This window comes from Vanessa tameamea, chromosome 4, assembly GCF_037043105.1.
Source record: "Vanessa tameamea isolate UH-Manoa-2023 chromosome 4, ilVanTame1 primary haplotype, whole genome shotgun sequence".
Classification (NCBI taxonomy): Eukaryota; Metazoa; Arthropoda; class Insecta; order Lepidoptera; family Nymphalidae; genus Vanessa; species Vanessa tameamea.
The window spans coordinates 13,352,453-13,371,437 of record NC_087312.1 but is presented as its reverse complement, the minus strand read 5'-3'; the positions used below and the strand labels follow the sequence as shown (position 1 = coordinate 13,371,437).

At 31.6% G+C, this 18,985-nt stretch overlaps 1 protein-coding gene across 18 annotated transcripts in view; it reads right to left on the bottom strand.

Annotated features, from left to right (window-relative positions):
- The window catches only part of Ca-beta (Ca2+-channel-protein-beta-subunit), a 158,655-nt gene that overhangs the window by 102,441 nt on the left and 37,229 nt on the right, over positions 1–18,985 (bottom strand). For 15 of the 18 annotated variants that reach the window (XR_010309972.1, XR_010309973.1, XR_010309971.1 and 12 more), the window contains exon 3: positions 16,877–16,987. The exons of the other annotated variants lie outside the window; for them this stretch is intronic. Coding sequence is in view for 12 of the 15 variants with exons in the window: in XM_064220662.1 (XP_064076732.1) it covers positions 16,877–16,987 (111 nt within the window). In the remaining 3 variants the exon portion in view is untranslated. The remainder of the gene's footprint in view (positions 1–16,876; positions 16,988–18,985) is intronic. 18 annotated transcript variants of the gene reach the window in all.

The window sequence follows — 18,985 nt, the reverse complement described above, 5'->3', positions numbered from 1 at the left end:
TTATTCATATATATTTACAAGTGTGTGTGGCCGAAAGAGTTAAGGTTTAGAACACGTGCACTTTATCGAAGATTGTAGGTCCGAATTCAGGAAAACACCTGAGTTTTCATTTGTTTTTATAATTCATCTCGTGAACGACGGTGAGTAAAACATCTTGAGGAAACCTACTGAATAAAATTCTGCTTATCGTATTTTTTATACGCTTACTATACTATACTATTGTATAAAATATACAATATGCTGTGTACAATAAAGATTAATGTCCTGTAAATGTCTGTTAATCTTTAAATGCTGGGGAATAAAATCGTCACTTTTTAATGTTATTTTATAACGCTGCACCACACGTTAGGGCTAAGTACAATTTCTGCGATACCAGATATTTATTTATCTTTTAATAAAAAAAAGTCGATCAATTTAATTTCTTATTAACACAAATTAAACAACAACAGAACATTTAAAGTATTTCTGCCTGTGAAATATTTTCCCACGATTTTGTTCCGATCGAGTTAAAGGTCAATCGCAGACATAAATATCGATCTAGAAAATTGCAGTAATGTATGTCTGGATTTCAACACTCGACCTTCTATTGATATCTACGAGTAATTTAACACTAGGCCACCTCGGTAATTAGCGGAATTAACCGCTGCCTTCGATAGCGCAGGTAGAACAATTAAATATTATTGTATTACATCATCGTACACATTATGATACCCAATAAAATATAATTACACGATTATGTATTTCGATGCTATTCTAAGCTATATAGTCGTAGTGGAAAACAGACACGAATCTCTGATAAGCGACATTTGTTTAAATAAGGGTCACAATTATGTTAATATTTATTGATGTTAAAATGCCTTTTTTAAATCTCTCTTACAATAAATAAGAAAGTCAGGTGAAAGGCCGCCATGATGATATAGAAGCATAAATCGCTGTCGACACTTGATCCACTTATAGCAGATGAGTAATTTGATTATTATTAATCGAATCTTAAATAACAATGTCCATTAAATTGAATATTTTAATCTGTTAGAGTCAAAACTTATTTGAGTACCATTATAGAAGAGTTAATACGAGTGCAAGTTTACGCAAAAATGATTATACTATATTTCGAACTATTTCCAAAGGCACTCTTGGCCGGTTTGATTTCGTGCTTGTTTATCCGTAATGTAAAAGTCCCACCACCGGGTTAAGGTGTCCCTACATTTTTGAGGAGAATGCAGAATTCATCACTAGTTTTCAACGTATCACATATTGTTCCTGTTTGATGGTAAGTGGTCTTTGATATTAGCACTGTAATAAATATTGCCTACCAACCTTGGGAACTAAGATATTACGTCCTCGTTCCTGTAGTTACACTGGCTCACTCACCATTAAAACCAGAACACAACAATTCAAAGTATTGCGCTTGGGGATAAGTTATATGATGAGCCTGTGGTCTCATTAGCGTCTAAGATATTTGCCTTATCCGGCGTCGAGTGTTAGTTACTTTATCGTCTGTAACTGTATTCATTGCTCAATGGAGGTAATTCCGAAATAAACACCCATAAATAGTCACCGTCCAAGTGTTTTGATCATAAATAAGGCAGCGCCTCGGGCACGCCACATACATACATACATGTACATCTATTCGACAATCGAACCGAGGCATTAATTGTAATTGAAACGGGTTGTATTTGGATGAAACTGCGATCATTAAACTTTGTAGAAATGACATATGATGAATTAATAAATTTAACAGTTATTATCGTTGCGAAAGTGTGTGTGTATGTTTCTATTTTAGTTCGACTGTCTTTTTTTTTTTTATTATTATAAGACTGTAAATCTCGAAGTTCTTAGTTACTCTTAAAGCACTGTAATGTAAGCTATGCTGACAGAATATCATTAGTCAGTTTTGCAGGTACAGGTTGCTTACAAAGTTTGCCTTCATAGCGATATGATAATAATGGCGGTCGTGTTTACCCGCAGGAGTTTTAAATCGTCGGTTAAGGCTTCTAACCACTGAACTATATCTGTTATTTATTGTTGTATATTATATATATATTTATTATTAAGGACAACTTACAAAACATACACCATTTATAGGTTAAAAATAAAGGTAATTACATTTTTAGCTAAGTGTTGTTTCAATTAAAAGTTATCACAGCATGGAAAAGGACAATTTAATTCAAAAAGGGGAAAAAACATACTAACAATAACAATACAATATAAAAAATGCAAATTACAAAAGACAAGACAATTACAAATTACCAACTAATTACTAAACAATTTAAAAAAAAAATGTAACTTTTTTTAAATGTAACAAAAATTTTATAACAACATTGCAACAACAGCCACATACTGTAATACAAAACGCAAACGATATACGTAACGATATGTTACAATTAAGCGAGTTTAATTACTACACAGGACAATATATGGTATCTCTCGTTTTAGTCAGATATTGATAGCATTTCTGTGTCGATTACTGTTCTGAGGGATAAAAGATTGTAAATGAGAAAACTCTGACTTGTATTGCACGGTCATTGAACTGTGATGCAATTGAATGTAAATCGGATATCTAAAGTATTCCCCTTAATATCACAGATCTTATCTCCGTGATATCTGAGGCATCACAATTCTTATTCAATTTAATCATTCATTAAATTAAATATTATATTTTCGTTACGAACATTTCAATTGTACTTCAAATTTAAACATTAAAACTGTAACAATAAAAGTTAAAGTCTTAAATATCTTATCTAACTGTATAAGTAACCTGTATCAGTCCCACAGATGGGCTAAGGTTGTCCACCGTGACATAATTTCATCCATGTTCGTCTTTTCGTGAAAATTTAGAGATCATTTTAGGGTTTGAATTCACAATCTTCGGTTAAGGTCCACAAGAACTAACCACTATGTTATCTCAGTTCTTTAAATAGTTTAACATCAATTAACGTTTACGTACAACTGGGAAGTATGTATAAGCTCACGACACAAGACTAGTCTAACTTTTTGTAATATAATAACTCGGTAGTTCTTTATTGCAGGATGCACGTTTTGTTTTGTATGCTTAAATTTATAACTCAATCATTATGCATAATTATTTTATAGCTAACAGTTTCCTGTCGAAAAACTAAACTAAATTAAAAGCAATTTACTTTTACGAAATATATTCGTTATTATTTTTTAATGACCATTTGGAAATTATTGCAACACTGGGTTCGATTTTTGAATGTGCAAATTTTTACATGTTGTTATTATTGTTCCGTGAATTTTATCTGTGCTTTTATAACGATACAATAACGTGACAAGCTTGCACGTCAATATTATATACTTAAACATTCTCCTTATTCCATTGCATTTAAAGCTACTATTGCATTGCAACTAAATTAAAATTCAATTGTAAGGTTTACACAGATTCTAAAAGATAAAATTAATAATAATAAAAAAAACGAAGAACGAAGTTTTAAATTTCGAACAAGCCGAGACGGATCAGTGGGTAGAGCATATTCATAAATAAGATAGGAAGTTCAAATCGAATATAGCATTATTGAATTTTCATATGGTTAATTTGTTATATAAGTTAATCTCGTGCGTTGTGGTAGACAGTGAGAATATTATATATATTAGCTTGGTAGTAAAAAAGTAATTAAGCGAATCATCAGTAGTTATATGAGAATTGCACTGGTGGTGATTTCAATAGGATACCCAGCTTTGCATCTAAAGTCATTTGTATAAATAATGTTCTACAAATTACGTTAAACTATTCATTGTCTAATCGAATGTCTAAAGGTAAGCTGAATCTTTCTAATTGCATTTTTTACTTACCAGCGATATTAAAGCACCACTGAGATGTTTGACTTTCGATGTGTCCAATATCAAGGACTGACTATATTATTACACAGTGGTAACTAAACAAATACATAATGTTTTTTGTTAAAATACAATAAACTTTAAAACATAATACAACCTCCATTTCTTGGTATGTATAACAACAATAATATTGAATTATCCAAAATTAACGTATAAAACGCAATGGATATCTATTAAACAATGTCGTCGAAGATCGTCTTCATCAAAAACTGAATGCAATCATCATTATTTCTCGGATACAATAGAGAATTCATTAAATAACAAAACTATTTTAAATATTTAACCAATAAAATAGTCGAATTTCAATTAATACATAAAGAACATACAAATGTAAAAATGTATGTATGTAAATGTCTTGTATATAATTATTTTTGTTATAATGTATATTTTTCCTCTGTCGCACGAGTTTTGAGTCATCGACTTTAGTTTACGTAATAGACAATAATGTTACAGCATTAGAATCAAAATCGGAGCATCCGTGGGTTGTCTACGACTTTGGCAGCACAGGAGCATACTAATATAATTAAGTGTATGAATATTATAATGTAGTCGGTTATGAAACTACTTCGCTTTGAACCGTCTACAATATGAAATATTGTATTTTTATATTTATTCGTGTAATACGTATGAATTTATAGCATAATTAAAAAAGAACTCGAAATCAGATGCACGCGTTCTAAACACTGAGCCATCTCGGCTCGGCTCGGGAAAACATAGTGAGGAAACCTGCATGTGTCTAATTTCAACAAAATTCTGCCACATATGTATTCCACCGACCCGCATTGGAGCTGCGTGGTGGAATATGCTCCAAACCTTCTCCTCAAAGGGAGAGGAGGCCTTAGCCCAGAAGAGGGAAATTTACAGGCTGTTAATGTAATGTAAAGTGTAAAACTTTAATGTAAACGCGTGTTGTCAATACAAGAAGAGCTTATTTGCCAATTTTTACCAATTTGGTGCCTTTCCGCTTGTAAATACTTTCAAACTACGGACTGTTACTGAAAAATTCTTAAGAGAAGAATCCAATCACTGTTATTCAGCCCGACAGAGTATTTAATCCAAAGTTCGGGATCATGCTGCCTTAAGGGAGTCCCTCACCGGAATTCGCTTCTATTGTTACAGTTCAGATACAAGCTTTAAATGTAATCTTATTTACATAAAAAAACTGACAATTACAATGCACTTCTAATTATAAAATTTGTTTATGTAAGTAAAGAATGATAAAGTCTTCGATTCAAATTTTGGAACCGGAAACTCAGCTTTAAATAAAGTTTGATAGACCCGATTTCGTAAAATAAAGATTAAAAGTAAAAAAATCAAGAGCAATCATGAGAATTGAATAATAATATACAATAAAACATTTCTTTTAAATATATCTATAAGCATATTATATATGATATATATTTAATTGTAAAAATATTCAATGAGAAGATTTCAAGTGGACTGAGCAATGCTATCAGCTTTAATTTTAAAGAGACACACACAGATATTAGATTCAATAAATACCTAAAGTTGTTAAAGATTTTTAAGCACCCTGTTCAGTATTCAATTGGTAAGTAAGTAAGTACGTACTTTAATACATCCTTGTTTGAGTTTTATTTATATGTCGTATGTTTAAAATACAGTCTTAGGTTAAATGAAAATTATTTCAAAATTACGTATAAACGTACATAATAAAGTTATTCGTTATAATCAAGGTATTGACATAAAAGCTTTTATACGAATCAAAATTATTTTAAGGTATAATGCGAAAAAGAATGATATCATATTCACGCTTAACAAGTTTTGTTTACTCAAATCATTCCTATTAAAAAACACAGAAATCAATTACATTATTTTTAAATCATCAAAACATATCGCAATAAATACTGCGAATCGTAATCGTTAACAATCAATAAAATTCAAGGAAGACGATACAAAGTTAACCGTCTATTGAACGTGGCGGAAATCAAAACTCTTAACGTGCAACGAAGGACGTATATACATCGAAAATCTATTAGCACGCAGAATAATAGCAATCATCCTCGTATAGGAAATAGGTGTGCGAAATCTCACGACCCGCAAGTAACATCCGCGTCATTAACAATCTCGATTTTATTACACCATACTCGAATCGTGTTTCAGTGTGTCTGTGCATCAACTAATTAATGTGAGAAACACGCATTGACGCATATATAAATTAAATAATAAAAAATAACGTCGTATAAAGCGTAAAGTACACCAACGCAATTATAAATAACGTGGACCGGTTTGGTCGAGAAATTTGAATAATGAAGATATGGGATTCTCATAAACAAGCATATGCCACATACCTACTTATCAATTTCAATTCTAATGACGCTAGAGATTATGTTATTCGCAGACGTGACACGCTCGACTTTAATGCCCACAAACCTGCTTAGTAGTTTTTATTTATTTTTTTGCCTTGTAAGTGGTCACGCATTTTTTTCAAAAATCCTTCCGTTAAAGGAAAATAAAAACGCGACTTTTTCCACGAAATCCCCGATTCTTAAATTGAATTCATTTCATATGAATTTTAAGTCTAATATCTAGAGGTCAGGGCCATATGTTAAGTGGTCAGGAATTACATGTTTAGACAATGCTCCGATTGCCAGCTCGATGCGAATGTAATATATTCGTGCCATTTGAATAAGAAAATTTAAAATTACGCAAATCTAAATATATTGGCTTTAATACTAAGATGAGAGTTAGGTAGGTCATGTATAGCTTAGAATTTAATTTAATTTTGAACTTTAAAAAAGATATTTAAGAAAACGAAATAAAATAAAAATAAAAAAATTAAGTTAATTTATTAATATTTACGTTATTTTATTTATTTAATTATTCACAAATAACCGAGGACATTAGAAATTATTTTATTACGAACACGTCATAATTATATTTAAATATTATTAAATATTGCAATTTGGTTATTATATTAGTAATTCAAGTAAGATGTATGTATATAGCACATTTAAGAGATCTTACTTCGCGCTCAAACTAGATCAAAGTTAAAAAATATATGAAGTTCAAATATCGAACATGACCGAGAATGGGAAACAATCAAGACTATACAACTTGGAAGTCATTTTCAAGTTTGAATAATTTTGGTAGACGATACTATTATAACCGTTGTGTCTAACAGTGAACAAAGTGTAAGTGCTGCATAGGTCGGTTACTCTATGACAATTTACCGTAGTAAGCGTTAAGTTCGGCAATTGGCGGTGTCGCAACGTGCCATCGCGGCCATAACATTACGTATTCATACAATAAAACAGAAATAACGAGATGTGCCCCAAAACGACAATCTTCTTATAAGGCACATAAGAATTACACGAAACTTAAAACACGTTCTGACATAGCATATATTCTGTGACCAGCTAGATCAAATTAGATACATTATTACATATTTATATTCTTAAACAATACAATTATATTTTTTGGAAGAAGACAATATATATACTTTTCCCGGTACACTTCTAGTAAACATAACTATATGTATTTCAAATACTGTTAACACTTAACTTATTTAATTTTGTGTTAAGTTAATTTGACAATTTTTTAGGGCGTAACATAGGATAGACCGCGGCTGAGCAGGCTGTCCGAGGGCTATGTTGCTAATGCATAAAAGCAACATTTATATTTGAACTGGTTACATGTGTTCCGAGGCCGGTATGTGAATCGCTTTGTTTATGGTCGTGTATATTGGCTATTTTCTAGGAGAAATTCGATTGATACGATACTCATATCTAAATTCCTATTCGCTTTTTACCAGCTTGTCTCTGAATATATTGTACATATTCTCGACATATTAATTATACCGTTTACATAATATGTAATATAGTAGTACTGCTGTGTATGTACCACCCCGTCATCTGCTCATTCTGTCGCAAAGTAGCAATATAGTACTGTTGTGTTCTGGTTTGAAGAATAAGTGAGCTAGTTTACAGGTAAAAGAGACCTCGCATCTTAGTTCCCAAGGTTGGTTACTATATTTAATGGATTGTTTATATTTCTTAGAGTGCCAATACTTATGTGTGGCAATGACTACTTGGCATTAGCAACTAAGCCAGCCTTTCTGCATATTTTAAATTTTAAAATAATCGTATTAACGGTAAAGAGATTGTTGATATTTAAAACCCTTGTTTCAGACCCGTGAATTCAAAGCCACGTGTCAAATTATAACATTAAATTTTATAAAACTGCACGCACAGTACATTCTCACAGATAAAACATCTTGCCTAGTATATCTTAAAGATAGTTTTTACATACTCAAAGATACATAACAGAAGATAACCCACAGAAACTTACGAAACATATTAGTTTAATTCTCAGAACAGTTCATAAACAGTAACATTTAGTATGCTATAATAAAATCAGTCATTACAATACAGCACCAAAATATCGGCTATTCACGTGGCCGGTATAAAATTCGATCTTAAGATAAGCACATCGCATCAAAACCAAATAAAAACGCACTTTATTCCTGCTATTATATACCAATAAACATTGATTCGTTTACGATAGACCCCGCAAGACAATTTCATCTGATAATAGACGAAGTATTAAAATTGTTTACCGCGGCTGAAACAAGTGGCCACCTTGTAATGTTTTATGTTCTTGGATTGGGGTTCGGCGTTGATGGGCCAGATGCCGTCAATTGCTTATTCAGTTCTGGCGCCCTGGTAACTTTTAATTCTAGAGTTTTAAGCTCGTTACGTTTGAGGAAAAGTTTCCCTTTTATAGTTTTTCTTCAAGATATGATAGACTAATGGTACCGTATATTTTGTATACATACATATATATCAAACACATATACAATAATACGTAACAGATACATTTAGTTCAGAAGGCTACAAGTGGCCACCTTTAAATACGTCTTGTTAGATCGGCGTTGGAAGACCAGATCGCGAATCGCTTGTTCAGTTCTGACGCCCTTGTACCACCTTACACTGCAAATTTGAGCTCGTTCATTTTAAGGAATGATTAATAAACTATTTCCGAGATATGGGGAATGCCTATATAAAAATTACATTAAGTTCACACAACTGATACTAAGTGAAAGTATAAAAAGTGTCTATCCTGACATTGAATTGGGGTTCGGCGTCGACGGATCAGAGGTCGTCAAACACTTATTTAGTTATGGGTCCCTGGTAACTTTTCACGCTGCAAACCAAACCTTTCTTATGTACGAGGATGGCTTATGTAACTTCTTATTAATAAAGCGCTCATGATTAAAACATCTGTAGTCCTGGTAAGTCAATACGATATACTTAATAAAGAACTTACTTATTGATCTTCGGCGTCAACGACTGACATCACCTGTATCGGGTAATAAATAAATATATCGATAATTTTGGTTTTCATTAAAATATATAAATTTCATTAAAATATATAAATGGAAATTTAAATAAAAAAAAAAAAAATTAAGACATTTTGGAATATGATTGAGTCTCAAAGACTACAGATCCTTGTATTTTAAACTCAGGTATATTAAAATATTCTAATTATGAAACTGTAAAGTAAGAAATAATCAAAATTCGTAATTCAAGTAATAACATTAAAAAAATCAATTAAATTATTTATAAAGCTGCCTTATTTATAATTGCCAAATTCTATGGATATTATAACCAAATGCGCATCACGAAAATGTTAATAAAAGTTTTATTTTAATATTGTACCGGTTCCGAGAGTCAATGACCCTCAAACTAATAGAAAACAATACTACAACTACTTAAATATATCCGACTAATTTATAATAATATTTTTGAAAAATATTTTATTACAAAAATCATCAAGTAAACGACCCTATCGAAATATTTTGAAAATTAATTAAAATCAATTTATAAACGTCAAGTTAATATAATTAAAATAATAATGTGATATACATGAAAACTAAATAGAATAAATATCTTAATAGGATAAAAAATAATCGACACCTCCCTTTATATTTGCACTCGTTGCCATAAATGTCCGTTTATAAATTAAATTAATATATTAAAAACGTGCAGTATTTTTTTACCGCTGGCAACATTTTCTGAACCATTGAACCATGACAACAATGCGCTTCAAGCCGTGAACAAAGAAAAAAATATATATTATTTATACAGAACCCCTAAAAATAAAACCACTAACACACTACCGGAGTTTTCATATCACACGTATTATCGTCGAACATTTAATCTTCCCAACTAATTAACGTAACTAGGCGACTAGGCGTACATATAAAATTTTGATAGTAAAATTAGAATCGTTAAAAAGTTCAATAAAAACTCCGGTAAACAGTAAAGTACTAATAAATCTGGTTATATATGAAGGTGGGATTCTAAACCGTAGCTTACGGCTGATAGCGACTTTATTGTAACATTAAAAAGTTTTCACATATCAGTTAAGTTTTGTTCCGTGTTTTAGATGACATAAATTGTTTTCCTATCATTTCCCTGACAAAGATGACGTGACATATTTTTTCTATTTATTTGAATGTAAGTATAAAACAGAGTCGCTTCGCGCCGTCTATACGATTAGATCTTTGAAACTACGCAACGGATTTTAATGGGGTGTATATTAATAAATAGAGTGATTCAAAAGGATGGTTTATATGCATATAACAGTAGAGGAAAGCCGATAATATCAATTTAAATAGGCGAAAAAAAATATGTTTTTTAATTGTTCGACATTTGTACTCCAATCTAAAAGTTTTATATGGACCATTATAGTGCCCGTGTGAAACCGGGCCGAGTAGCTTGTAACGATAGCAATGTCCTCCTAATTACGTCATGATGGCTATTCTCATTGCACAGATATTTTAGTATCCAAGTATAAAGAGCGTAAATATAAGCGTCCTTTCTATTTTCTCACCCTAACAATTCGATGGGACAGCAAATACGACACGATCAGAAATAGTTTAGGCGCAGGGCGAACACCTTTACGTTATTTTCGAATCACATGGAGATGGGCGGTATGGAGAAATTGCCGGACAGAAAAACCAATTTTTTTTTTAATTTACCTGGAATATGTATCTTACAGTCATGTCCTTCCTTGGAGTCCAAACTTGCTTCATATGAAATTTTATCAAATTCAAGTGGTTTGGCCGTGAAAGTACAACAGACAGACAGACAGAGTTACTTTCGCATATAATATCAGTATAGATAAGCTATATCGCCGCGGAATTTTCCGCAGACATTTTTGATTTCAATTCAAAATCTACTGTTCCTACTTTCGACTGTGTTGACATAATATTATTATATAATACAGTATTTCATACTCATTTTCATATTAATAGATTTTTTTAATTGCTCTTCACGTAATTGTGTTGTTTAGTAGTAATTATATTGGTTTAGTAGCTTTTAAATTTAAATCAATCCTGTAAAACGTCATTTGAAAAGGAATTTCACATCGGTTATAAAATATACTTACTATTATTGTTTAGTAATCCTCATACAAATATATCACTTTTTTACAAAATTTAAGAGCAGTTACTAACACGTTCGTGATAAAAAATAAATTATAATTATGATTTGAAAAAATGTATACATCAACCCGTCTTACAGTTAAGCAATTTGAATAAAAATATTTTTATGTAAAATGTTTGAACGAAACATCCACACTTGGACGCGAAATTAAAAACCATAACATCTGATTAAAAATATTTCATTAGACGTTCAAAGATACCGTGTCGAGCCGAGCGAGCGTTCTAATGAATTAATGAGACCCTAATTTCAAATAGGTAAATAACTATCAAGACTCATCGCGTGTGGTCCAGCTATAAACAGTATTTTCTAATTTATACCCGTCTAACTATAGCCGAGTACATTTTTAATTGATCGTTGAATGCTTATTACGCTGTTCCTGAGATTATCTAAGTATTAAATGAACTTTATTTGGAAAAAAAACACGGACCTCCGTGTCGCGTCGATTTTGAATGATACAAATCTTTATACAGTCGATAATTACATTATCAAACTCTTTTATATGCACATTTATCGGGTCGAGTGATTTATTGCTCTTTTTAATAAATAAACATTTTATATAAATAAAGGTTTTACTATTAAACAAAACATAAAATATTTTAAATAAATTTTATGATATTTATAGTCAATCGACAATCCGTAATCGGAAAAAGAATATTCTAGACCATCGAACAGTTTATTTTGAATTTAGATAGACGATAAAAAACAAATAATTACAGTATCTTTTTTTTAAATACTGTTTTTTTTATTTGGCAAATTACAATGTTCAAGATCGTATTACATCGTAAATCGGCGACCAATATTTCACAAGTGAGATATGAAAATGAGCTATTACAGAATAACATTGCAGCTCCGACCTTAAGTTGCATGTCTCTGGTATGTTCTTCTTTTTTGCCACGAACTTATTTCAGAAATAATCTGTGGCACAAGGGACATAATATATTTAGTCCAGTGGCTGGCTGCGGTGACCACTTATTATAGACCTGATAACGGTTTCGGCATAATGTGCTTTTTACTTAAAATATTCTTAAATTATCAATTTTTGGTCTTATAATTTGATTCTATAACTAAATGGTCAATACATATTAACATATTATTGACGTAATTCCCGTAATCGATTCAGAAACGAGTGAAATCACTGATCAACGTTCGATATTCGGACATATTACCAAATTATTTCTTAACTTATATTAGATTCACTAAAATAATCACGTAATATTGAGATTTTTAGTGAGAAATCAATTATTTTAATTCGTTGGATATTGCTCGGGCGATTGCGGAATACTTTCGTAACTGTATCATCGCCGATTCGTATGTGAGACAATTCGAAAAAAAATATTTAATTAACTTCAACTAATAAATTACTATTGCGCTTGTGACCGAAATACGCGATCGTAAATCATATGTAACAAAAGCCGTACAAGCCGATTTCTAACTCCATCGCTAATTGGACGTCGCCGTAAACATCGGCCATATTGAAATATACAACACTCAATTCCGTTTACAAAGAGTCTAAAAAACTAAACGTGTAACAGAATACTATACCGCGAAAGAACATTAAATATCGTTGGCTATTAGATTCGGCGTTGTTCGTAACAAACGACATTTTTATATTTTACAAGTAAGCGGCCTGCGCCCGCGCAGCCTCACACAAATGCGCGCACGCACACAAGTAGCGTGAGTATAAACAAATGTGCTAAGTAAAAAATATTATTATAGCATAATACGCCATAAAACACGAGAGCTCCGAGTGCTGGTAGTGGTTCTCAAACTTCAAGTAACACTGGCCGGCTGCGTCCGACGACTACGTAGCACGCCTACACCGTCCGTAGCAACTCATTGAATACATCTACAGCGTTGAATTAATAATATTTTTTGCTTAAAATGTTTAAACAATTTGTTAATAATTAAATTTATATTAAATTTAATATTTCTATTCATTAGTATTGTATTACCGACAAATTAAATTCGATCTAAATCATTAGTAATAGAAGACTTGTTTTTAATTCAAAGCATAAAAAAACAGGTCAATCTTAAAAAAAATTAAAAAGAAAAAAAAACAATATAAAAAAATCATCGAAAGTTTGAGAAGCAACAAGAAGACGGTACTCTAACATAAACAATGTCAGTGATTTCTATTAAAACCATTCGGCATTTCGATATACGAATTATATTAGAATAATGTCTGGGAACTGGTGTCTGCGCAATGTGCAATAAATAACCGAGTCGGACAGACGGGCGGTAATGAGCTCGTGGATCTTATCTATATGGTGTTAGAGGTCATTTTGCATAATCACGTTATATGGTAAGTATCGGTAATAAAATAAATAATTTTTGGTAAGCGAAATCGTCTTTGTCTAAAAGTTTAAGGACGCACACCTACGGGTCTTGTTCGCGTTAATTGTCGATCGGTGATAAGTTTGAATAAGATGACATCTTATATTCGTATTTTTATGTTTTTTAAATACCTAAAAGCTAATTTGTTTTAAAAAATACTTGATTTACATTTTCGATGTTTATAATGACTCCACTTCCTAGTATACGTCCTTAGTCATTAGAATATAATAGAGGATCTTTATGAAATACGTTCTAAGAACATTGATATATACTTATATATATCGAATGAACGATAAAAAAATAAATAAATCCTAATTAAACATTTTGATGCTTGGACATATATTTTGATAACACGCTATTTACTCGCTTAATATTATTGTGATATTTATTGTTGATTACGCCTTTAAAGACGTATCACTTTGTATGTTACCCAAGTCAGATATTAATTTTAAATGCTTAGTGACAAGTTGATGGTGTAACTTTTCCAACAAATAAATAAAAAAAATTTAGTTCTGTATATCGCAGGAAAACATTTCGAAGTGAGAATAGGAGCTGCCTAAGGGTTCAAAGACATAAGCGCGTTACGGCATACTGTCGGCGAAACCGCCCATTGCGTCAAAGAAATGTTCAATGCATCGCGTTGCTTGTCTTGATGATGTGACATCACAATTTTTTACATCTATAGCATATTTCTTAAGCCCTAAGAGCATGATGAGGGATTAATTGATCGCTAAGGAAATAATTGATGTAATTAATGGTCGAATTCTCAGATTATCAAACAATAGGCAGATCGCACGGATCATTAAAGCGCAGCAACAAAAGCGAATACAGAATCAAAGGCGAATATAAATATCGGTAGTGCGAAACGAAATATATTTTTGTTAATTAATATTAAAATGTCAAATGTGCTGTCAATTTAATTATTAAAGTATTGACAAAGTTTTTATTACTACACACACAACCGTTTTGTGTGCCTTTCTGTCCTTACACACTATTTGTTTAGACTTTTAAATATGTTTGATTTGTTTTGGATTCATGTGGGCTGTTTTCAAAAACCGATAAACGATAATCGAATACGTTCTAAACAATTATTATTATTATTTTAAAATTTTATACTCTGTTTCATTAACAATACGATACTTTTATTGAATTTATTTTACGCCTTATTATTCAAACGTTAATCGTCCGACTAGAATTTCTCAATAAAATCGTATAATCATTATAGTGGCATCCACATCATATTTAATATTAATAAAGCTGTTCATTCACCTCGTTCGTTTCATTTACATTCAAGAAAGCTGTTACAATATCGTGTTTTCGTGTTTTTTATATTTTGAGACTATTATATGGAAAATTACGTGAGGTAACCATGAGGCGGAAGTCGTTTGGTCATGTCTTTGTCAACCAATTCTTGTATTAGAAATGTTAATTAATTCCAGAGTATTGTCTTTCGGATACTTAATAGTTAATTTTCTTTGTTGAAAGCCTGTAAATATTTCGCTGCTGGACTAGGACCTCGTCTCCTTTTAAGGGGAAGGCTTGGTTGGGTTTGAAAGAAAACATTGCTTACCAGAGTTTGAACCCGCAACTCCTCGCTTATGATTCACAGTTTCTAACCTCTGAGTCATATAATAACCCATAAAGTATAGATACTCTATAATAATTAGTTATTAAAACAGTCTATTATTAACTTATTTTGTAATAAAGTTTTCAAACAAGAAAATCTTACCGATATAGTCAGTAAGTACTAAGTCAATGTTAATAGTAGGTCATATAATGCAAATATGTTTTGAAAATAATATATAAGGAATTGTCTCATTACATAATTTTTTATATATTTGTTCTCAATCTACTCTGACAATTATTATAAAATCAAACGCGAAAAGGATCCTCTGAATAAAATCTCGAACGCATTTACGAATATAATTATGAAATGAATGATATACTTTCCTAAATTTAGATTACTTATTAATAATACAATGTATAATTTATTCATAATATAATATCATTTATACTCAATTTATTTAGAATATATTTAAATATATACACTAGTTCTATTCTACTGTGCAGTGCAACTATAAGCCATTACGAAATCAGATGAAATAACGTATTTAGCCTCGGCATTTAATCTAGACACGAGGTAGCGTGTCCGCCAAGTTCAAGTAACAGAACTGGCGAGCAGCACCGTGTGTAATATTACACGAACCATTTGGAGCCACTTTTGACGCCCTCATAACTCAAAAACGATTTGACATAAACTTTTCAAATTTGGCTCATATAATGAGACTCGCAAGATACATGTGTGTTCCAAATTTCATCTCAAACGGTTTTTTAGATATTAAAGTCTAAAAATCGTCATTTTTATCACTGCCTTACCTATACATCAAAACTATAACCTACTTCCAGTTGACCTAGAAAGTTCAAATTTGGCATGCAGGTAGAATTATCGTAAGTTATAAGAAGAAATTATATTTTATGTAGTTATAAACAAATTTCAGGAAGGACCATTGAACTTGGCACCCATTTAGATCTCACTTCTTTTGTCGTTGAAGTCAACAACCAAGGTATATATCATAATATTGGACTTGGCTCTCATTTTTACATTTATGTTTTTGATGGGATATATTTTTTAAATCTAAATATGTATATATGACCTCCATTACAAGTAATATTCAATTTAAATATGACTTACAGTTGGTTAATCATAACGTACGAAGGCTACGTAATTACATCTGATTACTTATGTATTCGTGTTGTGTCATAACAATGAAATGCATGAAGAGTTGTTGGAAACACAGAACTGACTATTGGTGACGTTTTAGAATATATTTTTTTCATGTTATCACCGGCAAAGAAATAAGTCATAAAATGTTAAGTGAACACTTTCGCCTTCAGACGTTGAAAGAAAAGTATATTACGTACAGGGTCAATGTATCGCCAAATATTGGGTCATAGATGTTATGTTCGTTGTACCCGTCATTATACTGGCTCACTCACCCTTCGAGCTCGTACGCAGTGATGAAAATGATTCATGTTTAAGGGCAGCGTAAATGAAACTAATATAATATATAAGGTGTGCCTACACATAGCCCAACTAGTCATCAGGTGCACTTTGGCAGGTGGAAAAACAATGAGTGCGAGTGTCATTACTTAAAAAGCTTATCGTTCCAATAATTGTGTCCAGTTTCCAACAACATTTCAAAATGATATGTACGAACCCAATATGAAGAGAGGTCCGGCTGCAGCCGGCTCTGGAGGTCCGGGTCCGATTGCGCGCCGCGGTCGAGCACCGGTTCGCCGGATCGCCTGCGCGCGCGCCGCTCGCCACCCTGCGCACATCACGCGTCACACCCACCCCGCTAAATCACACACTACGATGCTATCGTGAACGTTCAATCTAAGAGATGTTTTTAATGAATGTGCGTTAGACTAGTAACTGTGTATTATATTCTGAGAGTGCCTCTTGTGTTGCTTTTTAAAATGACAAGCGTATTTTAAAATATTACTGTATGTTACTTTATTGTATGTATATGTTTAAGTTTAAAATATGTTATGTAAACACTACTGTTTATGTATTATTAAAAATATATATATTTGTAATCTTAGCATTTGAAATAACAAGCCAAACTAAATTATGAAACTATATAAATTATATGAAACAGCATTTTATTTATTCACAACACAATCTAAATTGACATAAGCATCGGAGCGTGTGATCGTGTAGCGTCTAGAAGCTTCTAGAAACTAATGTCTAGTTCTATACAAACATTTTAAAAATAGCGTCAAACCGAATCAGCGTTCGATTTTTAAAATTTAAATAAATATTGTTTTCCATGCGATTAATTAAATCAATTTTAATGTAAATAATAACTATATCCACATTCAAGGATCGAATACACAATTGAATATGTGTATATGTAAAGCTATGTTCACATGTATTACTTGTTAAGTAATTAACTTAATCGCACCATTAAATGAACATAGCTTTACCTTGCCACGGATGTTTTCGCTGCGTCTTTTAATGTACGTGTATTCGATCCTTTATGCTGTAGCTTGTATATACAATGTACATTTTATTAATGTTATATTTGCGAAATTTACCACAAATTCGATACAAATATTATTCTATAAAATTAATAAAAATTATATGCGTTATTATAAATAAGTTTAAATCCGGGAAAGCATTGAATTTTCATATGTATCTTGTAATTTTTTTCAAATTAAGAATACCGACAAAAAATATCGGTCATATAATGTTAAATGACATATTGGCAAGCCCATAGCTGTTGGTCAGAAAACAGAATAATGAAAACACTGTAAGAATTTTTTGCCACATTTGTATCTAGATCGCACTAGACCAGCATGGTGGAACCAGCTCCAAGCATTCCTCTTCAGAAGCCTTCGACTAACTGTGGGTCTCACTTTTATTTGCAGTGTTAAACTGACCGGAGTATCATATTCTTTAACTAATAAAATAAATTAAAATATAATAATAAATATTAAAATTTAATAGTGTCGTATTGAACCTTTTATATCAAGGATCTTGGGTGTCTTGATATTAGCACGATGGTTAGGAAAGTATGTTTTAGAGAATATTCATTTACCGATACTGCTAAAAAATCCTGTAGGACCCTTCCGTCCGGATTTGAACCTGGAATCGTTGATAAAGATCCACATGTTCTAATTACTTGATTACGACTAATCTATACAATAGTAGTAACATACTTAAGGATGACGAATTATTTTCCTTCCAACTTATTTAAATAGATGAACAGAAACTAGATTAAATGTTGTCATAATACGTCTTATTTCACAAATATGATATTAATGTTCGAATCGAGCCATTTTGAATTCATTTAAAATTAAAATGTATTTATTCAATGAGGTCGATGTTAACAATAATCGATGCCCTAATTACGATCCGCCAAACGTGATTAATTGATCTTCAGACACAATAACGATTGCTACAGAACCACTATCGTGACGTCAGCGGAATTGACATTATTTATTTAAGGCAGGGAGACTGGAAATTAGGACACCTAATGGTTAGTGGTCACCACTGCTAGAAAAATAATAAAAAAGAATAATAACCACCCGTTATAAATTTTATGCGGTACCAAACTTTGAAATGGTTTGTAGATATAGCTATCAAATGTCCTTGGTGGCTTAAGGTACCACCCACTCATCAGATATTGTACCGCCAAATAGGAAAGGTATTGTTGTGTTCAGTGGTGACCAATTTTCCCGTCTGCCTATTACATAAAATATACTAGATAATTAAGTTTAACCTTGGGAAATAATTATATCTCTTGTGCCTGAAGTTCAAC